The sequence below is a fragment of the Hippoglossus stenolepis genome, chromosome 7 (assembly GCF_022539355.2).
Source record: "Hippoglossus stenolepis isolate QCI-W04-F060 chromosome 7, HSTE1.2, whole genome shotgun sequence".
NCBI classification, from domain to species: domain Eukaryota; kingdom Metazoa; phylum Chordata; class Actinopteri; order Pleuronectiformes; family Pleuronectidae; genus Hippoglossus; species Hippoglossus stenolepis.
In genome coordinates, this window is record NC_061489.1 from 15,885,639 (window position 1) to 15,911,899 (window position 26,261).

At 42.2% G+C, this 26,261-nt stretch overlaps 1 protein-coding gene and 2 pseudogenes across 22 annotated transcripts in view; all 3 read right to left on the minus strand.

The window, feature by feature from the left end:
- Positions 1 to 26,261, minus strand: part of LOC118111996 (protocadherin gamma-A4) — a 268,356-nt gene that overhangs the window by 176,316 nt on the left and 65,779 nt on the right. The window contains exon 1 of one of the 22 annotated variants that reach the window (XM_035160946.2): positions 23,085 to 25,615. The exons of 16 other annotated variants lie outside the window; for them this stretch is intronic. In XM_035160946.2, coding sequence (XP_035016837.2) covers positions 23,085 to 25,469 — 2,385 coding nt within the window. In that variant the 5' untranslated portion in view covers positions 25,470 to 25,615. Of the gene's footprint in view, positions 1 to 14,376; positions 17,003 to 18,708; positions 21,138 to 23,084; positions 25,616 to 26,261 lie in introns of those variants that run through there. 5 more of the 22 variants (XM_035160927.2, XM_047340537.1, XM_035160935.2 and 2 more) reach the window with 5 other exon arrangements.
- On the minus strand, positions 852 to 6,052 carry LOC124852096 (annotated as a pseudogene).
- Positions 9,669 to 13,145, minus strand: LOC118112041 (annotated as a pseudogene).

Below are 26,261 nucleotides of genomic sequence, written 5' to 3' on the forward strand. Positions count from 1 at the left end.
GAGTAGTAATTATAGGATCAGCACTCAGTTGTATTAACCATTGAGATAAACAAACAGCAGAAGTTCTACACGCAGGACACATAAGAAAAACACCAACCAACATATTTTGAGCAAAAATAGGGAGATTCCCTCCTGATGATTGACATATGAAAGCGAGCACTCACATCATTCAGCACCCTGAATTTACTCCCCAAACATCACCATTCAAACGCCAGTCTAACCAAGTTGTGCACAGAAAAAAAGACTCCGATATGTTAGTTCTTGCTGAGACCAACTGTCCCCTCTGACCGGTCTCAGACCAACACAGCTTTTCAAACAGCAATCACTGTAAACCAAACTATAACACAACATAAAGAAACTTATTATAAACTGGAAAAACCTGTTTTATTTAAGTGATGATTTGAAAATCAAACGGTCAAATATCTATTATTTTCCCGTTGCAACTTAATTGAATTGTTGAACAAAATAATGTTATAGTGGATATTTGGTTTCAATACCTATCTGTTATTTCAAAGGTCAAAATACTGATGAGAATTATTTCTTAATGATTGACTAAAAATTTCATAAAAAACACGACAATTAAGTAAAAAGTCAGCAAATATATAACGCTGAAAAACACAAGTAAAAAACATTTCCACAGCAAATTTAATGTTGCATATTTCACCATCCAGGAAAATGAGCTTAGGCTCTGTCAAAAAAGTAAAGAGCAATGGTTCAAGAGGCCTAAACAATGCATCAGGAAATCAGTGTTTCAGCACCAAGGACAGAGGAAAAGAGCAGCAACAGTCAGATTGTGAGTGAGTGAGTGAGTGAGTGAGTGAGTGAGCGAGCGAGCGAGAGAGAGAGAGAGAGAGAGAGAGAGAGAGAGGAGAGAGATAAAGAGAGAGAGAGAGAGAATACTGAAAACGTTTTAAGTTTAACACATCACGGACACATGATATGAATCATGTTCCTACCTCAGGAGAACAATTTAAGTCCCCAACGTATCAGCAAAGTCAGAAGGACTTTTCCTCAGAGTCTGGTCAGCAGGCAGTGTGTTGTCATTGTAAGATGTCACGAACTTAAAGTCACTGGTTCTGGAACCTGTTGTCAGGTAGGCGTCATAGTTGTAAGTGCTGCGTAAAGTTCCTGTGCCATCAACATCTGCGTAATTAGGAGGGAGATAAGCACTGGGGATGGCGACAGCTCCGTCAAACAACATTCTGGGTTTTCTGCTGCGACAAAACCTCACACCCAGGATAATGATGATGAAGGTCAGGAAAAAGGTGGAGACAGAGACCAACGCGATGATCAGGTAAGAGGTCAGTTTTGAATTCTTCTCATCATAAGAAATGTCCTTCAGCTCTGGCACCTCAGCCAAGTTATCAGAAATAAGTAAATACATGGAACAGGTGGCAGACAGAGAGGGCTGTCCGTTATCTTTCACCGCCACAATAAGGTTCTGTTTCATGCTGTCAGATTCAGAAATGTCCCGCTGTGTCCTGATCTCTCCGCTGTGGACACCAATAGTGAAAAGTCCCGGATCAGTGGATTTGACTATGTGATAGGACAGCCAGGCATTCTGTCCGAGTCCGCGTCCACTGCGATCACTTTGGACACCAGAGAGCCTCCGTGTGCAGCTTTGGGGACCAGCTCGGTCATGAAGGAGTTGCTCTCGGAGCGGGTACAGTATCTGAGGAGAGTTGTCGTTCACATCCGATATGAAGACGCTGACGGTCACGTTGCTGCTGAGCGGAGGAGAACCGTTGTCTCTGGCCATCACGTGGACTTTAAAGCTCCTGAACTGTTCATAATCAAATGACCTCACAGCGTGGATCACCCCCGTGTCTCCGTTAACTGATAGATAGGAGGACACCGAGGCACCGTTCACCTCACCAGGTAACAGAGAATAAACCACTGTACCGTTTTGTCTCCAGTCGGGGTCTCGAGCAGTAACGGAACATAAAGTGGAGCCAGGTTTGTTATTTTCAGTCACATATGCGCTGTAGGACTGTTCCTCAAACACAGGTGGGTTGTCGTTGATGTCAGCTACAGATAACTGAACAGTTTTAGAGGAGGACAGAGGTGGAGAGCCCTCGTCAGTAGCAGTGATTGTAATGTTGTAATCTGACACTAGTTCACGGTCCAGTTGTCCTGTGGTCACCAGAGAATAATAGTTTTTAATCGAAGGAACTAACTTAAAAGGGACATTTTGTTGAATAGAGCAGCGAACCTGTCTGTTATTCTCAGAGTCTCTGTCCTGCACGTTAATGATGCCCACCTCTGAACCACGTGGGGTGTCTTCTGGTATGAGATTGGTCAGTGATTTCAAATTAACAACAGGGGCGTTATCATTCACATCAGTGACAGATATTATCACTTTAGCATAAGATGAAAGACCTAACCCATCTTTCGCTTTAACGCGTATTTCAAATGAAGTAGTACTTTCATAGTCAACAGCACCGATTACTCTAATATCACCCAATTTACGGTCAATACTAAATATCTTCTTCACATCTTCAGTAACGTGTCCAAAGTCATAAGTCACATCTCCATTCACTCCTCATCTGCATCAGTCGCGCTCACTGTGACCACCACAGTATCCAAACGAGAGTTTTCAGGCAGACTGGCTTCATAAACGGCCTGGCTAAACACTGGGGCGTTATCATTAGCATCCAGCACAGTGACGTGTATGACTACGGTACCTGATCTCTGAGGAGAGCCACCATCTAGAGCTGTAAGGAGCAGATTAATGTCCCCTTGTTTTTCACGATCAAGCTCCTTATCAAGAACAAGCTCGAGTGTGTTTCCACTAGCAGCCAAAATGAAATTATCATTCTTCTTGAGGCTGTATTGTTGAACTGAATTCTGTCCTACATCCGCATCGTGCGCCTCCTCTATCACAAAACGCGCTCCCTGACTGCAGACTCTCGTTTTTCTATATTGATAATTTCTTCGTTAAACTGCGGTGAGTTATCATTAATATCCTGAATGTGGAGACTAATCCGGTGGAGCTCGAGTGGATTCTCCAGCACAAGCTCGTGTTTTAGGATGCACGAAGCTTTTTCGCCACAAAGCCCCTCTCGGTCAATCCTGTCGGCAACAACCAGGTCTCCGTTGTTCAGGTTGATGTCACAATAACGTTCGTCAGTCCCGTCGGTGTCAATGCGGGCTCTTCTGATAGACAGCGCACCCGTTTGCAGCCCGAGGTCCTTCGCTATATTCCCAATAACCGATCCTCGCTTCATCTCCCCAGGAAAGAATAGCTCATGTCTCCGTATGCGAGGTGTGAAAAAGAAGGAGGAAACAGACGAAGCCCAGCTGAAACAGATCATCTTCGAATCCATTATAAACCATAAATTACTGAGTTGAAGATTGAAGCGAACAAAGACAGCCCAACCTCCTAACACGAACAACTGCGGGTGACTGTGCGTACGGAGAGCACAAGAATGCGTGTCCACACCAATGGATAGAGGAATGCAACTCTCTTAAGCCTGGTGTACAGCGCCACCGTGAGTTAGAGTAAAAAAACACTGACAGAAACAAAAGCAACGCATTAATATGAGTTTAGCTTGCTGGTAAATACTGTTTTAAAGTTCTCACTATATATGTGTAATGTTTTGTTACTGTTAGGATCCAGTTTATGTTCAGTCATGACTTCATTCCTTTACACTGTCAACCAAAACATAGGCATGCATGTAATCAATATAAATAATGGTAACAGGCAGACACCCAGTCAATTCCATGAAAATAAACTCAGGAAAACAGCTGCACGAAAATCACTGCACACTAGAAACTAAGATATATTTGAGTTACCTAAAAGGGAAATCACAAATTCTCTCAGCATGGCCTAAGATCACCTGTTGAAACCCTGAGTGTGTTTTAATGAGCAAGGTGAGTCATATTCAGCAAAATCACAGCCTGAGAAGAAAATGTGTTATTGGTCTCAGCTTAAGATCAAGTCTGGCTCTTCACAGTGAAAACACACTGGATAAAATACACACGATTTACATGACAATGAATAAAAGTCCAACAATCAAATCACGTTGTTGACCAAGCACAGTCACTGCAGACCTATCCATGTGACAGACACCACAATCCAGACTGACCAACTTTGTTTTTCTTCCAAATTTGTATCATCTTTATTATGCACAAACTGTGGTCACACCATTAACTAATACAAACCAAACCATCAGGAACAAAATACTGATTAATAAGGGACTGGATTTAAATATGAAACACTACATAGTTATGTCATTCATCATGTCTATATATAGGTTTTCAGTCGGTCGGTATATCAATAAAACATACTTCCATAGGCTTAAGTGTTAGACCAGGGTAAAAATGTATATGAATTTATGTTGCAGGCACAGAGAGGGAGGGAGAAAGGAGACAGAGGAGAGAGAGAGAGAGAGAGAGAGAGAGAGAGAGAGAGAGAGAGAGAGAGAGAGAGAGAGAGAGAGAGTAGTAATTATAGGATCAGCACTCAGTTGTATTAACCATTGAGATAAACAAACAGCAGAAGTTCTACACGCAGGACACATAAGAAAAACACCAACCAACATATTTTGAGCAAAAATAGGGAGATTCCTCCTGATGATTGACATATGAAAGCGAGCACTCACATCTTTCATCACCCTGAATTTACTCCCCAAACATCACCATTCAAACGCCAGTCTAACCAAGTTGTGCACAGAAAAAAAGACTCCGATATGTTAGTTCTTGCTGAGACCAACTGTCCCCTCTGACCAGTCTCAGACCAACACGGCTTTCCAAACAGCAATCACTGTAAACCAAACTATAACACAACATAAACAAACCTATTATAAACTGGAAAAAACTGTTATATTTAAGTGATGATTTGAAAATCAAACGGTCAAATATCTATTATTGTCCTGTTGCAACTTAATTGAATTGTTGAACAAAATAATGTTATAGTGGATATTTGGTTTCAATACCTATCTGTTATTTCAAAGGTCAAAATACTGATGAGAATTATTTCTTAATGATTGACTAAAAATTACATAAAAAACACGACAATTAAGTAAAAAGTCAGCAAATATATAACGCTGAAAAAACACAAGCAAGTAAAAACATTTCCACAGCAAATTTAATGTTGCATATTTCACCATCCAGGAAAATGAGCTTAGGCTCTGTCAAAAAAGTAAAGGAGCGATGGTTCAAGAGGCCTAAACAATGCATCAGGAAATCAGTGTTTCAGCACCAAGGACAGAGGAAGAGAGCAGCAACAGTCAGATTGTGAGGGAGCGAGCGAAGCGAGCGAGAGAGAGAGAGAGAGAGAGAGAGAGAGAGAGAGAGAGAGAGAGAGAGAGAGAATACTGAAAACGTTTTACGTTTAACACATCACGGACACATGATATGAATCATGTTCCTACCTCAGGAGAACAATTTAAGTCTTCAAACGGATCAGCGAAGTCAGAAGGACTTTTCCTCAGAGTCTGGTCAGCAGGCAGTGTGTTGTCATTGTAAGATGTCACGAACTTAAAGTCACTGGTTCGAGAACCTGTTGTCAGGTAGGCGCTATAGTGCGTAAAGTTCCTGTGCCATCAACATCTGCGTAATTAGGAGGGAGATAAGCACTGGGGATGGCGACAGCTCCGTCAAACAACATTCTGGGCTTTTCTTCCGTGACAAAACCTCACACCCAGGATAATGATGATGAAGGTCAGAAAAAGGTGGAGACAGAGACCAAGCACGATGATCAGGTAAGAGGTCAGTTTTGAATTCTTCTCATCATAAGAAATGTCCTTCAGGTCTGGCACCTCAGCCAAGTTATCAGAAATAAGTAAATACATGGAACAGGTGGCAGACAGAGAGGGCTGTCCGTTATCTTTCACCGCCACAATAAGGTTCTGTTTCATGCTGTCAGATTCAGAAATGTCCCGCTGTGTCCTGATCTCTCCGCTGTGGACACCAATAGTGAAAAGTCCCGGATCAGTGGATTTGACTATGTGATAGGACAGCCAGGCATTCTGTCCGAGTCCGCGTCCACTGCGATCACTTTGGACACCAGAGAGCCTCCGTGTGCAGCTTTGGGGACCAGCTCGGTCATGAAGGAGTTGCCTTCGGAGCGGGGTACAGTATCTGAGGAGAGTTGTCGCTCACATCCGATATGAAGACGCTGACGGTCACGTTGCTGCTGAGCGGAGGAGAACCGTTGTCTCTGGCCATCACGTGGACTTTAAAGCTCCTGAACTGTTCATAATCAAATGACCTCACAGCGTGGATCACCCCGTGTCTCCGTTAACTGATAGATAGGAGGACACCCTGAGGCACCGCTCACCTCACCAGGTAACAGAGAATAAACCACTGTACCGTTTTGTCTCCAGTCGGGGTCTCGAGGTGTGAACACAAAGTGGAGCCAGGTTTGTTATTTTCAGTCACATATGCGCTGTAGGACTGTTCCTCAAACACAGGTGGGTTGTCGTTGATGTCAGCTACAGATAACTGAACAGTTTTAGAGGAGGACAGAGGTGGAGAGCCCTCGTCAGTGGCAGTGATTGTAATGTTGTAATCTGACACTAGTTCACGGTCCAGTTGTCCTGTGGTCACCAGAGAATAATAGTTTTTAATCGAAGGAACTAACTTAAAAGGAACATTTTGCTGAATCGAGCAGCGAACCTGTCTGTTATTATCAGAGTCTCTGTCCTGCACGTTAATGATGCCAACCTCTGTACCATGTGGGGTGTCTTCTGGTATGGGGTTGGTCAGTGATTTCAAATTAACAACAGGGGCGTTATCATTCACATCAGTGACAGATATTATAACCTTAGCATAAGATGAAAGACCGAACCCATCTTTCGCTTTAACGCGTATTTCAAATGAAGTAGTACTTTCATAGTCAACAGCACCGATTACTCTAATATCACCCAATTTACGGTCAATACTAAATATCTTCTTCACATCTTCAGTAACGTGTCCAAAGTCATAAGTCACATCTCCATTCACTCCCTCATCTGCATTGTCGCGCTCACTGTGACCACCACAGCATCTAAAAGAGAGTTTTCAGGCAGACTGGCTTTATAAACGGCCTGGCTAAACACTGGGGCGTTATCATTAGCATCCAGCACTGTGACGTGTATGACTACGGTACCTGATCTCTGAGGAGAGCCACCATCTAGAGCTGTAAGGAGCAGATTAATGTCCCCTTGTTTTTCACGATCAAGCTCCTTATCAAGAACAAGCTCGAGTGTGTTTCCACTAGCAGCCAAGATGAAATTATCATTCTTCTTCAAGCTGTATTGTTGAACTGAATTCTGTCCTACATCCGCATCGTGCGCCTCCTCTATCACAAAACGCGCTCCCTTTACTGCCGATTCTTGAATTTCTATATTGATAATTGCTTCATTAAACTGCGGTGAGTTATCATTAATATCCTGAATGTGGAGACTAATCCGATGGAGCTCAAGTGGATTCTCCAGCACAAGCTCGTGTTTTAGGATGCACGAAGCCTTTTCGCCACAAAGCCCCTCGCGGTCAATCCTGTCGGCAACAACCAGGTCTCCGTTGTTCAGGTTGATGTCACAATAACGTTCGTCAGTCCCGTCGGTGTCAATGCGGGCTCTTCTGATAGACAGCGCACCCGTTTGCAGCCCGAGGTCCTTCGCTATATTCCCAATAACCGATCCTCGCTTCATCTCCTCAGGGAAAGAATAGCTCATGTCTCCGTATGCGAGGTGCGAAAAAAGAAGGAGGAAACAGACGAAGCGCGGCTGAAACAAGATCATCTTCGAATCCATTATAAACCATAAATTACTGAGTTGAAGATTGAAGCGAACAAAGACAGCCAACCTCCTAACACGAACAACTGCGGGTGACTGTGCGTATGGAGAGCACAAGAATGAGTGTCCACACCAATGGCCAGAGGAATGCAATTCTCTTAAGCCTGGTGTACAGCGCCACCGTGAGTTAGACTTTTAAAAAAACACTGACAGAAACAAAAGCAACGCCTTAATATGAGTTTAGCTTGCTGGTAAATACTGTTTTAAAGTTCTCACTATATATGTGTAATGTTTTGTTATTGTTAGGATCCAGTTTATGTTCAGTCATGCCTTCATTCCTTTACACTGTCAACCAAAACATAGCTGCATGCAGGTAATCAATATAAATAATGGTAACAGGCAGACACCCAGTCAATTCCATGAAAATAAACTCAGGAAAAACAGCTGTTACGAAAATCACTGCACAATAGAAACAACTAAATATCTGAGTTACCTAAAAGGGACAATCCCTCATTCTTTCAGGAGGACCTAAGATCACCTGTTTGAAACAGTGAGTGTGTTTTAATGAGCAAGGTGACTCATATTCAGCAAGATCACAGCCTGAGAAGAACATGCGTTATTGGTCTCAGTTTAAGACCAAGTCTGGCTCTTCACAGTGAAAACACACTGGATAAAATACACATGATTCACATGACAATGAATAAAAGTCAAACAATCACAGCGCGTTGTTGACCAAACACAGTCACTGCAGACCTATCCATGTGACAGACACCAAAGTCCAGACTGACAAACAATTTTTTTCTCTCCAAATTTGTATCATCTTTATTTGCACTAACTGTGGTCACACCATTAACTAATACAAACCAAACCATCAGGAACAAAACACTGATTAATAAGGGACTGGATTTAAATATGAAGCACTACATAGTTATGTCAATCATCATGTCTATATATAGGTATTAAGTCAGTCAGTATATCAATAAAACATACTTCCATAGGCTTAAGTTTAAGACCAGGGTAAAAATGTATATGAATTTATGTTGCAGGCACAGAGAGGGAGGGAGAAAGGAGACAGAGGAGAGAGGGAGAGAGAGAGAGAGAGAGAGAGAGAGAGAGAGAGAGAGAGAGAGAGAGAGAGAGAGAGAGAGAGAGAGAGAGAGAGAGAGTACGTAATTATAGGATCAGCACTCAGTTGTATTAACCATTGAGATAAACAAAGAGCAGAAGTTATGCATGCAAGACACAAAAGTAAAACACCAACCAACATATTTTGAGCAAAAATATGGAGATTCCCTCCTGATGATTAACATATGAAAGCAAGCACTCACATCTTACAGCACCCTGAATTTAGTCCCCAAACATCACCATTCAAACGTCAGTCTAACCAAGTTGTGCACAGAAAAAAAGAGTCTCCAATATGTTAGTTCTTGCTGAGACCAACTGTCCCCTCTGACCGGTCTCAGACCAACACGGCTTTCCAAACAGCAATCACTGTAAACCAAACTATAACACAACATAAATAAACCTATTATAAACTGGAAAAAACTGTTATATTTAAGTGATGATTTGAAAATCAAACGGTCAAATACCTTTTATTGTCCTGTTGCAACTTAATTAAATTGTTGAAGAAAATAATGTGATAGTGGATATTTGGATTCAATACCAATCTGATATTTCAAAGGTCAAAATACTGATGAGAATTATTTCTTAATGATTGACTCAAAATTACATAAAACAAAGGACAATTAAGTAAAAAGTCAGCAAATATATAACGCTGAAAAACACAAGTAAAAAACATTTCCACAGCAAAGTAAATATTGCATATTTCACCATCCATGAAAATGAGCTTAGGCTCTGTCAAAAACTAAAAGAGCAATGGTTCAAGAGGCCTAAACAATGCATCAGGAAATCAGTGTTTCAGCACCAAGGACAGAGGAAGAGGGCAGCAACAGTCAGATTGTGAGTGAGTGAGTGAGTGAGTGAGCGAGTGAGAGAGAGAGAGAGAGAGTGAGAGAAAATACTGAAAACGTTTTACGTTTAACACATCATGGACACATGATATGAATCATGTTCCTACCTCAGGAGAACAATTTAAGTCCCCAAACGTATCAGCAAAGTCAGAAGGACTTTTCCTCAGAGTCTGGTCAGCAGGCAGTGTGTTGTCATTGTAAGATGTCACGAACTTAAAGTCACTGGTTCTGGAACCTGTTGTCAGGTAGGCGTCATAATTGTAAGTGCTGCGTAAAGTTCCTGTGCCATCAACATCTGCGTAATTAGGAGGGAGATAAGCACTGGGGATGGCGAGCTCCAGCCAGTCAAACAACATTCTGGGCTTTCTCCTGCGACAAAACCTCACACCCAGGATGATGATGATGAAGGTCAGGAAAAGGTGGAGACAGAGACCAGCGCTATGATCAGGTAGGAAGTCAGTTTTGAATTCTTCTCATCATAAGAAATGTCCTTCAGCTCTGGCACCTCAGCCAAGTTGTCAGAAATAAGTAAATACATGGAACAGGTGGCAGACAGAGAGGGCTGTCCGTTATCTTTCACCGCCACAATAAGGTTCTGTTTCATGCTGTCAGATTCAGAAATGTCCCGCTGTGTCCTGATCTCTCCGCTGTGGACACCAATTGTGAAAAGTCCCGGATCAGTGGATTTGACTATATGATAGGACAGCCAGGCGTTCTGTCCGAGTCCGCGTCCACCGCGATCACTTTGGACACCAGAGAGCCTCCGTGTGCAGCTTTGGGGACCAGCTCGGTCATGAAGGAGCCCTGCGGGGCGGGGTACAGTATCTGAGGAGAGTTGTCGTTCACATCCGATATGAAGACGCTGACGGTCACGTTGCTGCTGAGCGGAGGAGAACCGTTGTCTCTGGCCATCACGTGGACTTTAAAGCTCCTGAACTGTTCATAATCAAATGACCTCACAGCGTGGATCACCCCTCGGCTCCGTTAACTGATAGATAGGAGGATACCTAGGCAACGTTCACCTCACCAGGTAACAGAGAATAAACCACTGTACCGTTTTGTCTCCAGTCGGGGTCTCGAGCAGTAACGGAACATAAAGTGGAGCCAGGTGTGTTATTTTCAGTCACATATGCGCTGTAGGACTGTTCCTCAAACACAGGTGGGTTGTCGTTGATGTCAGCTACAGATAACTGAACTGTTTTAGAGGAGGACAGAGGTGGAGAGCCCTCATCAGTAGCAGTGATTGTAATGTTGTAATCTGACACTAGTTCACGGTCCAGTTGTCCTGTGGTCACCAGAGAATAATAGTTTTTAATCGAAGGAACTAACTTAAAAGGGACATTTTGTTGAATAGAGCAACGAACCTGTCTGTTATTCTCAGAGTCTCTGTCCTGCACGTTAATGATGCCCACCTCTGTACCACGTGGGGTGTCTTCTGGTATGAGATTGGTCAGTGATTTCAAATTAACAACAGGGGCGTTATCATTCACATCAGTGACAGATATTATCACCTTAGCATAAGATGAAAGACCTAACCCATCTTTCGCTTTAATGCGTATTTCAAATGAAGTAGTACTTTCATAGTCAACAGCACCGATTACTCTAATATCACCCAATTTACGGTCAATACTAAATATTTTCTTCACATCTTCAGTAACGTGTCCAAAGTCATAAGTCACATCTCCATTCACTCCCTCATCTGCATCAGTCGCGCTCACTGTGACCACCACAGTATCTATAAGAGAGTTTTCAGGCAGACTGGCTTTATAAACGGCCTGGCTAAACACTGGGGCGTTATCATTAGCATCCAGCACTGTGACGTGTATGACTACGGTACCTGATCTCTGAGGAGAGCCACCATCTAGAGCTGTAAGGAGCAGATTAATGTCCCCTTGTTTTTCACGATCAAGCTCCTTATCAAGAACAAGCTCGAGTGTGTTTCCACTAGCAGCCAAAATGAAATTATCATTCTTCTTCAAGCTGTATTGTTGAACTGAATTCTGTCCTACATCCGCATCGTGCGCCTCCTCTATCACAAAACGAGCTCCCCTGTCAGCCGACTCTCGTATTTCTATATTGATAATTTCTTCGTTAAACTGCGGTGAGTTATCATTAATATCCTGAATGTGGAGACTAATCCGGTGGAGCTCGAGTGGATTCTCCAGCACAAGCTCGTGTTTTAGGATGCACGAAGCCTTTTCGCCACAAAGCCCCTCTCGGTCAATCCTGTCGGCAACAACCAGGTCTCCGTTGTTCAGGTTGATGTCACAATAACGTTCGTCAGTCCCGTCGGTGTCAATGCGGGCTCTTCTGATAGACAGCGCACCCGTTTGCAGCCCGAGGTCCTTCGCTATATTCCCAATAACCAATCCTCGCTTCATCTCCTCAGGGAAAGAATAGCTCATGTCTCCGTATGCGAGGTGTGAAAAAAGAAAGAGGAAATAGACTAAACGCGGCTGAAACAAGATCATCTTCGAATCGATTATAAACCATAAATTACTGAGTTGAAGATTGAAGCGAACAAAGACAGCCCAACCTCCTAACACGAACAACTGCGGGTGACTGTGCGTACGGAGAGCACAAGAATGCGTGTCCACACCAATGGATAGAGGAATGCAATTCTCTTAAGCCTGGTGTACAGCGCCACCGTGAGTTAGAGTGAAAAAAAAAACACTGACAGACACAAAAGCAACGCCTTAATATGAGTTTAGCTTGCTGGTAAATACTGTTTTAAAGTTCTCACTATATATGTGTAATGTTTTGTTACTGTTAGGATCCAGTTTATGTTCAGTCATGACTTCATTCCTTTACACTGTCAACCAAAACATAGCTGCATGCAGGTAATCAATATAAATAATGGTAACAGGCAGACACCCAGTCAATTCCATGAAAATGAACTCAGGAAAAACAGCTGTTACGAAAATCACTGCACACCAGAAACAACTAAATATCTGAGTTACCTAAAAGGGCAAATCCCTCATTCTTTCAGGAGGACCTAAGATCACCTGTTTGAAACCCTGAGTGTGTTTTAATGAGCAAGGTGACTCATATTCAGCAAGATCACAGCCTGAGAAGAAAATGTGTTATTGGTCTCAGCTTAAGACCAAGTCTGGCTCTTCACAGTCAAAACACACTGGATAAAATACACACGATTCACATGACGATGAACAAAAGTCACACATTCACAGCGAGATGTTGAACAAGCACAGTCACTGCAGACCTATCCATGTGACAGACACCAAAGTCCAGACTGACAAACTTTGTTTTTTCTTTCCAAATTTGTATAATCTTTATTTTGCACTAACTGTGGTCACACCATTAACTAATACAAACCAAACCACCAGGAACAAAACGCTGATTAATAAGAGACTGGATTCAAATATAAAACACTACATATACAAGTTATGTCATTCATCATGTCTATATATAGGTTTTCAGTCAGTCGGTATATCAATAAAACATACTTTCAAGGGCTTAAGCGTAAGACCAGGGTAAAAATGTACATGAATTTATGTTGCAGGCACAGAGAGAGAGAGAGAGAGAGAGAGAGAGAGAGAGAGAGAGAGAGAGAGAGATGGTTCTTAATTATAGGATCTGCACTCAGTCATCATAGCTATTAACCATTGAGATTAACAACCAATAGACGTTCTACATGCAGGACACCTAAGAAAAATAGAAACCAACATATTTTGAGCAAAAATAGGTAGATTCCCCTCTGATGATTAACATAAAAAGTGAGCACTCACATCTTTCAGCAGCCTGATTCCAGCCCCCACCCAAATGATCACCATTCAAACACCAGTCTAACCCAGCTCTGCCCAGAAAAAAGAGTCTCTTATATGTCAGTTCTTGCTAAGACAAACTGTCCCATCTGACCAGTCTCACACCAACACTGCTTTTCAAACAGCCATCACTTTAAACTAAATTATAACACAACATAAAGAAACTTATTATAAACTCGAAAAACCTAAAGTACATTATAATCATCTGTCCTACAACTACGATTATAGTTTGCAGAATATATTTTGACTGTCAGAAACAGAAAGCAGAGGCAGGTCATGTTAGACTCAGTGATCACAAACTAGCAATCAAAAATGACGATCAATGAGAGAAAACTTATGGAATGTAAATTGCATGTGCATAATCTGTCAGAGGTCATCACTGAATCTCAGTCACATCCTCTATGGTCCATGCAGCTGATCAGTGGTACAGAGGTTAATGTTACAAATATGTAAGTGATGATTTGAAAATTCAACAGTCAAATATCATCTTTGAATGTCCCGTTTCGAACTTACTTAAATTGTTGAACAAAATAATGTTATAGTGGATATTTGCTATCTATCAGTTATTTCTGAATGATATACTTAAAATTACAGCAATTAAGTATAGTCAGCAAATATATTTTGGGTCTTCAAAACACTAGTGAAATACCTTTTCATAACAAATTTAATATGAAATATTTCCCCATCCAGGAAAATGAGCTTAGGCTGTGTCAAAAAAACAAAAAGTGAGAGAGTTCAAGGCCTAAACAATGCATCAAGAAATATGTGTTTCAGCACCAAGGACAGAGGAAGAGAGCAACATCAATCAGCTTGAGTGAATGAGTGAGTGAGTGAGAGAGAGAGAGAGTCAACACTGAAAACGTTTTACACATCAGGGACACACGATATGAATCATGTTCCTACCTCGGGAGAACCATCTAAGTCCCCAAAGGCATCAGCAAAGTCAGAAGGACTTTTCCTCAGAGTCTGGTCAGCAGGCAGTGTGTTGTCATTGTAAGATGTCACGAACTTAAAGTCACTGGTTCGAGAACCTGTTGTCAGGTAGGCGTCATAATTGTAAGTGCTGCGTAAAGTTCCTGTAGCATCAACATCTGCGTAATTAGGAGGGAGATAAGCGCTGGGGATGGCGACAGCTCCGTCAAACAACATTCTGGGCTTTCTCCTGCGACAAAACCTCACACCCAGGATGATGATGATGAAGGTCAGGAAAAAGGTGGAGACAGAGACCAGCGCGATGATCAGGTAAGAGGTCAGTTTTGAATTCTTCTCATCATAAGAAATGTCCTTCAGCTCTGGCACCTCAGCCAAGTTATCAGAAATAAGTAAATACATGGAACAGGTGGCAGACAGAGAGGGCTGTCCGTTATCTTTCACCGCCACAATAAGGTTCTGTTTCATGCTGTCAGATTCAGAAATGTCCCGCTGTGTCCTGATCTCTCCGCTGTGGACACCAATAGTGAAAAGTCCCGGATCAGTGGATTTGACTATATGATAGGACAGCCAAGCGTTCTGTCCGGAGTCCGCGTCCACCGCGATCACTTTGGACACCAGAGAGCCTCCGTGTGCAGCTTTGGGGACCAGCTCGGTCATGAAGGAGTTGCCCTCCGGGGCGGGGTACAGTATCTGGGGAGAGTTGTCGTTCACATCCGATATGAAGATGCTGACGGTCACGTTGCTGCTGAGCGGAGGAGAACCGTTGTCTCTGGCCATCACGTGGACTTTAAAGCTCCTGAACTGTTCATAATCAAACGACCTCACAGCGTGGATCACCCCCGTGTCTCCGTTAACTGATAGATAGGAGGATACCTGGGCACCGTTCACCTCGCCAGGTAACAGAGAATAAACCACTGTGCCGTTTTGTCTCCAGTCGGGGTCTCGAGCAGTGACAGAACATAAAGTCGAGCCAGGTTTGTTATTTTCAGTCACATATGCGCTGTAGGACTGTTCCTCAAACACAGGTGGGTTGTCGTTGATGTCAGCTACAGATAACTGAACAGTTTTAGAGGAGGACAGAGGTGGAGAGCCCTCGTCAGTGGCAGTGATTGTAATGTTGTAATCTGACACTAGTTCACGGTCCAGTTGTCCTATGGTCACCAGAGAATAATAGTTTTTAATAGAAGGAACTAACTTAAAAGGGACATTTTGCTGAATGGAGCAGCGAACCTTTTGGTTACTATCGGAATCTGCATCCTGCACGTTAATGATGCCCACCTCAGTACCAGGTGACACGTTCTCAGGTACTGCATTTATCAGAGATTTCATATAGATTACAGGGACGTTGTCATTCACATCGGTGACATCAATGTTTACTTTTGTGTAAGAGGATAATCCTAAACCATCCTTTGCTTTAATGCGCAGATCATATGATGTAACAGTTTCATAGTCAATTGCACCATTTACTGTTATTTTGCCATTTTTGCGATCAATACTAAAAACTTTCTTCACATCTTCAGTAACGTGTCCAAAGTCATAAGTCACATCTCCATTCACTCCCTCATCTGCATCAGTCGCCCTCACTGTGACCACCACAGTATCTAAAGGAGAGTTTTCAGGCAGACTGGCTTTATAAAGGGCCTGGCTAAACACTGGGGCGTTATCATTAGCATCCAGCACAGTGACGTGTATGACTACGGTACCTGATCTCTGAGGAGAGCCACCATCTAGAGCTGTAAGGAGCAGATTCATGTCCCCTTGTTTTTCACGATCAAGCTCTTTATCAAGAACAAGCTCGAGTGTGTTTCCACTAGCAGCCAAAATGAAATTATCATTCTTCTTCAAGCTGTATTGTTGAACTGAATTCTGTCCTACGTCCGCATCATGCGCCTCTTCTATCAAAAAACGAGCTCCCTTGTCAGCCGACTCATGAATTTCAATATTGATAATTTCTTCATTAAACTGCGGTGAGTTATCATTAATATCCTGAACGTGTAGACTGAATGGATGCAGCTCCAGAGGATTCTCCAGAACGAGATCGCGTTTTATCACACACGACAGCTTTTCTCCACAAAGCTCCTCTCGGTCGATCCTGTCGGAAACAATCAAGTCCCCAGTAGCGAGACTGATGTCACAATATCGTTTGCGATTTCCTGCGGCGTCAACACGGGCATTTCTAGAAGACAGTTTGTTCATGTCCAGGTTGAGATCCTTCGCTATATTCCCAATATGCGATCCGCGCTTCAGTTCCTCTTGCAGCGAGTAGCTCACGTCCCCGTTCGCGGCTTGCCAGAGCAGGAGCAACACAAAGCAGCTCATCTTGGGCCCCATCCTGACAATGCGTTTGTTACAGAAAACCACGATTGTCTGATTTAGACTCCAACAATGGTTGAATATAACAGATAGAATAAAATCCAAAGCAGCTCACCGTCGGGCTACTGTCGATGCTTCCTGAGACCAGAAGCAACCAACAATATGCCCCTTTATTGGTCTGTACAACAGAGGGTGGACACGTTTCATGTAGATTAGTGAAGAGCGACACCATGAGTGGGTATGAAGCAATGACACACTGCACACACGTATAATATTACGAATAGAAACAACAATAACACTATTTGTTGTAATAGTGGTAGCTTAAAGTTAAAGACAGATTAAATAAATGAATGTACAATTCAATTTATTATTTTAAGACAAATAAACTGTGGGTATAAATAAATGGTAATTCATATAATTGTAAATGAGACGTACAAATTAATTTGGCACATTAAAGCTATTTTAGAAAGGAATGTTAAAAGTCAATATTGTTGATAATGAAAAGCCCAGTCTCCAAAATATTTGGTCATCCAGACATTGTAAACTGTCTCTGACATAATAAAACTTTGATAGACGTACAGGAGGATGACATAAATGAAGCACATTGTCGCGATCCATCATAGTAAACCATGAGAGAGATGGAAACAGAAAGAAGTCTTTACTAATCAAACAATTTTCCTGGAAAGTAATTCTCCATGAAACAAGACCTAACTGAAATGTATTAGGCGCCTGAGAAAGAAACAGAGAGATAAGGAAAGAGAGACTGCAGGTGAGAAGGATGTTTGACTTATCCTCCTTTAATTAAAGCGTGTAAATAAACCACTACAGCTCAGTGTACCCCACTGCATAAAGAAAGAGACACCAAATGACTTACGCCTCTTTACCAAACCAGCAAACATCAAATTCTATAGAAGCACAACGTTAAGGCCCTTAAAATAGATGGATAACCAGTTTAGCCCCCTTCAAGGTGCAAGGCCACCCAACACAACAAGTCCTCAAATATTGCAGTCATTTAAAAAAAAAAAAGCATTCATAATAAGCCCAAGGTTCCCCAGGTTTGTAAAGTTAAAGTACAACAGTGTTATATTTTCAGTGGCTCTCATACTGAAATGAAATATATCAATTACAACCTCAAAGTTGTCCGTAAGATATGATCCCAAATACACACCTAAGAGTAAACCCTGACTCTGTCTAACATTACCAATATTGTAAAAACATTCTTTCCATGACAACTTTTGTGTAATGGAAGCTCTTAGATCCAAATGAAAAGTTAGCATGATACTTACTGAAAACTTAACTGCAAAGGATAATTCATTAAGAATGAAAGAAAGATTGTAAATATTAAGTAAAAAAGAAAGAAAGAACAAAAGAATAGACACATTTCTATTCATAAGGTACTGTCATTTTATACATGTGTTGAAGTTCGTTAAAAATCAACATCATCAGGAAAGACTCCTGGACATCTCCCTTACAATCTGATCAGGAACACATTTTTCTAAGTGAAACTAGAATGGAAAACTTTAGAGCAATGAAAAAAGGAAAAGACGGGTAAACTACTCCCACAAATACGCAGCATAAGAAGAGTAAAGTTCAGCACCAAGGACAGAGACAAAGAACTGAAACTCCAGCTCAGCAAAACAAAAAGAAACCGGCAGACACACCTGTTATGTATAAAGAGAAAGACCAAGTTTTGGGGATGAAAAAATATACTAAAAGAGACCAACAATCTCTTCAAGGACCAGGATATTGGCATTACCTGCACACAAATGGAAGAACTCTTGAAAAGTGCCAACAATACTTTAGTGATGCTCCACAATGCATCACCGTGCTCAGATTTAGAAACCAGTGATATACTGAATTAAAACTGAATGCTGTAGTCATCACATTGTGAAAATCGCAATTTTGCACAAAAATGAAACACTTGAGTCAAAATTACCATTTCAGTGGCGGATACAAAATTGTCATTGGATATCTCACATCTCTTCCTACCTCAGGAGAAGAATCACAGTCTCCAAACGCATCAGCAAAGTCAGAAGGACTTTTCCTCAGAGTCTGGTCAGCAGGCAGTGTGTTGTCATTGTAAGATGTAACGAAATTAAAGTCACTGGTTCTGGAACCTGTTGTCAGGTAGGCGTCATAATTGTAAGTGCTGCGTAAAGTTCCTGTGCCATCAACATCCGCATAATTAGGAGGGAGATAAGCACTGGGGATGGCGACAGCTCCGTCAAACAACAGTCTGGGCTTTCTCCTGCGACAAAACCTCACACCCAGGATGATGATGATGAAGGTCAGGAAAAAGGTGGAGACAGAGACCAGCGCTATGATCAGGTAAGAGGTCAGTTTTGAATTCTTCTCATCATAAGAAATGTCCTTCAGCTCTGGCACCTCAGCCAAGTTATCAGAAATAAGTAAATACATGGAACAGGTGGCAGACAGAGAGGGCTGTCCGTTATCTTTCACCGCCACAATAAGGTTCTGTTTCATGCTGTCAGATTCAGAAATGTCCCGCTGTGTCCTGATCTCTCCGCTGTGGACACCAATAGTGAAAAGTCCCGGATCAGTGGATTTGACTATATGATAGGACAGCCAGGCGTTCTGTCCGGAGTCCGCGTCCACCGCGATCACTTTGGACACCAGAGAGCCTCCGTGTGCAGCTTTGGGGACCAGCTCGGTCATGAAGGAGTTGCCCTCCGGGGCGGGGTACAGTATCTGAGGAGAGTTGTCGTTCACATCCGATATGAAGACGCTGACGGTCACGTTGCTGCTGAGCGGAGGAGAACCGTTGTCTCTGGCCATCACGTGGACTTTAAAGCTCCTGAACTGTTCATAATCAAACGACCTCACAGCGTGGATCACCCCCGTGTCTCCGTTAACTGATAGATAGGAGGACACCTGGGCACCGTTCACCTCACCAGGTAACAGAGAATAAACCACTGTACCGTTTTGTCTCCAGTCGGGGTCTCGAGCAGTGACGGAACATAAAGTGGAGCCAGGTTTGTTATTTTCAGTCACATATGCGCTGTAGGACTGTTCCTCAAACACAGGTGGGTTGTCGTTGATGTCAGCTACAGATAACTGAACAGTTTTAGAGGAGGACAGAGGTGGAGAGCCCTCGTCAGTGGCAGTGATTGTAATGTTGTAATCTGACACTAGTTCACGGTCCAGTTGTCCTGTGGTCACCAGAGAATAATAGTTTTTAATAGAGGGAACTAACTTAAAAGGGACATTTTGCTGAATGGAGCAGCGAACCTTTTGGTTACTATCAGAATCTGCATCCTGCACGTTAATGATGCCCACCTCAGTACCAGGTGACACGTTCTCAGGTACTGCATTTATCAGAGATTTCATATAGATTACAGGGACGTTGTCATTCACATCGGTGATATCAATGTTTACTTTTGTGTAAGAGGATAATCCTAAACCATCCTTTGCTTTAATGCGCAGATCATATGATGTAACAGTTTCATAGTCAATTGCACCATTTACTGTTATTTTGCCATTTTTGCGATCAATACTAAAAACTTTCTTCACATCTTCAGTAACGTGTCCAAAGTCATAAGTCACATCTCCATTCACTCCCTCATCTGCATCAGTCGCCCTCACTGTGACCACCACAGTATCTAAAGGAGAGTTTTCAGGCAGACTGGCTTTATAAAGGGCCTGGCTAAACACTGGGGCGTTATCATTAGCATCCAGCACAGTGACGTGTATGACTACGGTACCTGATCTCTGAGGAGAGCCACCATCTAGAGCTGTAAGGAGCAGATTCATGTCCCCTTGTTTTTCACGATCAAGCTCTTTATCAAGAACAAGCTCGAGTGTGTTTCCACTAGCAGCCAGGATGAAATTATCATTCTTCTTCAAGCTGTATTGCTGAACTGAATTTTGCCCTACGTCCGCATCATGCGCCTCCTCTATTACAAAGCGAGCTCCCCTGACTGCCGACTCTCGAATTTCAATATTGATAATTTCTTCATTAAACTGCGGTGAGTTATCATTAATATCCTGAACGTGTAGACTGAATGGATGCAGCTCCAGAGGATTCTCCAAAACGAGATCGCGTTTTATCACACACGACAGCTTTTCGCCACAAAGCTCCTCTCGGTCGATCCTGTCAGAAACAATCAAGTCCCCAGTAGCGAGATTGATGTCACAATATCGTTTGCGATTTCCTGCGGCGTCAACACGGGCATTTCTAGAAGACAGTTTGTTCATATCCAGGTTGAGATCCTTCGCTATATTCCCAATATGCGATCCGCGCTTCAGTTCCTCTTGCAGCGAGTAGCTCACGTCCCCGTTCGCGGCTTGCCAGAGCAGGAGCAACACAAAGCAGCTCATCTTGGGCCCCATCCTGACAATGCGTTTGTTACAGAAAAGCACGACTGTCTGATTTAGACTCCAACAATGGTTGAATATAACAGATACAATAAAATCCACAGCAGCTCCTGTCGATGCTTCCTGAGACCAGAAGCAACCAAAAATATGCCCCTTTATTGGTCTGTACAACAGAGGGTGGACACGTTTCATGTAGATTAGTGAAGAGCGACACCATGAGTGGGTATGAAGCAATGACACACTGCACACACGTATAATATTACGAATAGAAACAACAATAACACTATTTGTTGTAATAGTGGTAGCTTAAAGTTAAAGACAGATTAAATAAATGAATGTACAATTCAATTAATTATTTTAAGACAAAATAAACTGTGGGTATGAATAAATGGTAATTCATGTAATTGTAAATGAGACGTACAAATCAATTTGGCACATTAAAGCTATTTTAGAAAGGAATGTAAAAAGCCAATATTGTTGATATTGAAAAGCCCAGTCTCCATAATATTTAGTCATGCAGACATTGTAAACTGTCTCTGACATAATAAAACTTTGTTAGACATACAGGAGGACGACATAAATCAAGCACATTGTTGCGATCCATCATAGTAAACCATGAAAGAGATAGAAACAGAGAGAAGTCTTTACTAATCAAACAATTTTCCTGGAAAGTAATTCTCCATGAAACAAGACCTAACTGAAATGTATTAGGCTCCTGAGAAAGAAACAGAGAGATAAGGAAAGAGAGACTGCAGGTGAGAAGGATGTTTGACTTATCCTCCTTTAATTAAAGGGTGTAAACAAACCACTACAGCTCAGTGTACCCCACTGCGCAAAGAAAGAGACACCAAATGACTTACACCTCTTTACCAAACCAGCAAACATCAAAATCCATCAAACCACAACATTAAAGCCCTTATAATAGATGGATAACCAGTTTAGCCCCCTTCAAGGTGCAAGACCATCCAACACAACAAGTCCTCAAAAATTGCAGTCATTAATAATAAAAACAAAGCATTCATAATAAGCCCGAGGATCCCCAGGTTTGTAAAGGTAAAGTACAACAGTGTTATATTTTCAGTGGCTCTCATACTGAAATGAAATATATCAATTACAACCTGAAAGTTGTCCGTAAGATATGATCCCAAATACACACCTAAGAGTAAACCCTGACTCTGTTTAACATTACCAATATTTTAAAAACATTCTTTCCATGACAACTTTTGTGTAATATTCATTTTATGATGAGCTAGTTTTGATTGGTCAGCTCTTAGATCCAAATGAAAAGTTAGCATGAGACTTACTGAAAACTTAACTGCAAAGGATAATTCATTAAGAATGAAAGAAAGAATTTAAAAAGTAAGTAAAAAAGAAAGAAAGAACAAAACACTATACACATTTCTATTTATAAGCTACTGTCATTTTATACATGTGTTGAAGTTCGTTAAAAATCAACATCATCAGGAAAGACTCCTGGACATCTCCATTACAATCTGATCAGGAACACATTTTTCTAAGTGAAACTGTAATGGAAAACTTTTGAGCAATGAAAAAAGGAAAAGACGGGTAAACTACTTCCACAAATACGCAACAAGAAGAAGAGTAAAGCTCAGCAACCAAGGACAGAGACAAAGAACTGAAACTCCAGCTCAGCAAAACAAAAAGAAACCGGCAGACACACCTGTTATGTATAAAGAGAAAGACCAGTTTTGGGGATGAAAAAATATACTAAAAGAGGCCGACAATCTCTTCAAGGACCAGGATATTGGCATTACCTGCACACTAATGGAAGAACACTTGAAAAGTGCCAACAGTACCAAAAAAACATTACTTTAGTCATGCTCCACAATGCATCACCGAGCTCAGATTTAGAAACCAGTGACATACTGAATTCAAACTGAAGGCTGTAGTTACGTTTAAAAGAAAGTGAATCTACACAACGAAACATAACCACATTGTGAAAAATCAAAATTTTACGATTTCAGTGGCGAATACAAAACTGTCATAGGATATCTCACATCTCTTCCTACCTCAGGAGAAGAATCACTGTCTCCAAACGCATCAGCAAAGTCAGAAGGACTTTTCCTCAGAGTCTGGTCAGCAGGCAGTGTGTTGTCATTGTAAGATGTCACGAACTTAAAGTCACTGGTTCTGGAACCTGTTGTCAGGTAGGCGTCATAATTGTAAGTGCTGCGTAAAGTTCCTGTGCCATCAACATCTGCGTAATTAGGAGGGAGATAAGCGCTGGGGATGGCGACAGCTCCGTCAAACAACATTCTGGGCTTTCTCCTGCGACAAAACCTCACACCCAGGATGATGATGATGAAGGTCAGGAAAAAGGTGGAGACAGAGACCAGCGCGATGATCAGGTAAGAGGTCAGTTTTGAATTCTTCTCATCATAAGAAATGTCCTTCAGCTCTGGCACCTCAGCCAAGTTATCAGAAATAAGTAAATACATGGAACAGGTGGCAGACAGAGAGGGCTGTCCGTTATCTTTCACCGACACAACAAGGTTCTGTTTCATGCTGTCAGATTCAGAAATGTCCCGCTGTGTCCTGATCTCTCCGCTGTGGACACCAATAGTGAAAAGTCCCGGATCAGTGGATTTGACTATATGATAGGACAGCCAGGCGTTCTGTCCGGAGTCCGCGTCCACCGCGATCACTTTGGACACCAGAGAGCCTCCGTGTGCAGCTTTGGGGACCAGCTCGGTCATGAAGGAGTTGCCCTCCGGAGCGGGGTACAGTATCTGAGGAGAGTTGTCGTTCACATCCGATATGAAGACGCTGACGGTCACGTTGCTGCTGAGCGGAGGAGAACCGTTGTCTCTGGCCATCACGTGGACTTTAAAGCTCCTGAACTGTTCATAATCAAACGACCTCACAGCGTGGATCACCCCCGTGTCTCCGTTAACTGATAGATAGGAGGACACCGAGGCACCGTTCACCTCACCAGGTAAGAGAGAATAAATCACTGTACCGTTTTGTCTCCAGTCGGGGTCTCGAGCAGTAACGGAACATAAAGTGGAGCCAGGTTTGTTATTTTCAGTCACATATGCGCTGTAGGACTGTTCCTCAAACACAGGTGGGTTGTCGTTTATGTCAGCTACAGATAACTGAACAGTTTTAGAGGAGGACAGAGGTGGAGAGCCCTCGTCAGTGGCAGTGATTGTAATGTTGTAATCTGACACTAGTTCACGGTCCAGTTGTCCTGTGGTCACCAGAGAATAATAGTTTTTAATAGAAGGAACTAACTTAAAAGGGACATTTTGTTGAATGGAGCAGCGAACCTGTCTGTTATTCTCAGAGTCTCTGTCCTGCACGTTAACGATGCCCACCTCTGAACCAGGTGACACATTCTCAGGTATGGGGTTAGTCAGCGATTTCAGGGATATAACTGGGGCGTTATCATTTATATCAGTAACTTCAATAATTAACGTTGTATATGACGCCAATCCCAGACCATCTTTGGCGCTGATCTGCATTTCATATGACGACTCTCTTTCATAATCAATAGCTCCAGCCACTGTTACTTCTCCAGTTTTAGGGTTTAGTAAGAAAACTTGGTTTTCATCTGAAACATGGTCGAATCCATAACTGACTTCACCGTTCACTCCCTCGTCTGCATCAGTTGCAGTCACAGTTATAACTAGTGTATCCAGAGGAGAGTTTTCAGGCAGACTGGCTTTATAAACGGCCTGACTAAACACTGGTGCGTTATCATTAGCATCAAGTACAGTGACGTGTATTACTACAGTACCTGATCTCTGAGGAGAACCACCATCAAATGCAGTAAGCAACAGCACAATCTCTTTTTTGTCCTCTCTGTCTAATTCTTTGTCTAAGACTAATTCACCATATTTTCTCCCACTGCCCTTTGACTTAACATTTAATTTGAAGTGATCATTCTGCTGCAGTGAGTAGCCCTGAACAGCATTTTCTCCAATGTCTCCATCGTGTGCCTCATCCAGCAAAAAACGCGAGCCCTTTATTGCCATTTCACGAATTTCAAATTTTAGAGTCTCTTCTTTAAACTGCGGTGAATTGTCGTTAATATCCTGGACACGGATACTAATACGATGCAGCTCTAATGGATTTTCCAGCACAAGTTCCTGTTTCAAAACACACGATGCCTTTTTCGCACAGAGCCCTTCTCTGTCGATCCTTTCTTGTACGACCAAGTCTCCGGTATTCAGATTTACACTGCAGTACTTAACACCGTTGTCCTCGGTATCAATCCGGGCTTTGCGAGCGGACAGTCTGCCCAAATCAAGCCCCAGATCCTTTGCAATATTTCCGATTACAGCTCCACGTTTCATCTCTTCCGGAACAGAGTAGCTCACGTCTCCATTGACGGGGAGGGCGGCAAGAAAAATGAAAGCCAGGCCGTGCAGCGAGAATCTAAAGCATCCCATTGTTATTGCGAGGAAAAGCAAATATTCCTTAAAACAATTCCCAAGTAGGTTAATATATATCAACGATGCATCTGTGATTTCTCGAAATAAACCAAAAAGACGTCACAATCCAGTCAAACACGCAGCTGTGCTTGTGAATTGCGGCACAAAAGCAGAATGAGGCTTTAAATTCGATGACACTGAAGGGTGGAGAATCACTACTGGTTGACTGGTGCACACTGACACCATGAGCATAATTTAGGTATAACATATCTGTATTTTAAAATATTCAACTCTTCCGTGACTGGATTTTGATAAAAACCATAAATGACTGTTCTAATTGGTGCATGTTTACTAAGGAAAAAGCCGAATTAACAGAAAGTTGCCATAACCGTTCCTCTGGGACACTCCAAGTTTAAAAACTATAATTTGAAAAAGCGAAGAACCTATTATTTGTCTGACGACAAAAGGGGAACCGTTATTCATTTCATCGTAAACCTGCACAACTCCAATGAGAAAATACTCAAGGCTTTGTGAAATTTAGTACTGCACATTAACCTTTGAGGCTGAACCTCCAGGTCAGTCTGTTGACTGTTATAGATGTAATCTGAACTGTTGTGTGCTTTCAAATATTCCTTAAACAGTTTTAAAATAAAATCAATGCAATCCATTTATCAAGAATAACACAGTGTATGTTTTACAATGTTCAAACTTCTACAGAAGGACAGGAAAGAGAGAAAACTAACAAACCAGGACCAACTCACACTTCATATTCAAATGAATCACACTGCTTCAATATTAAACATCTAATGA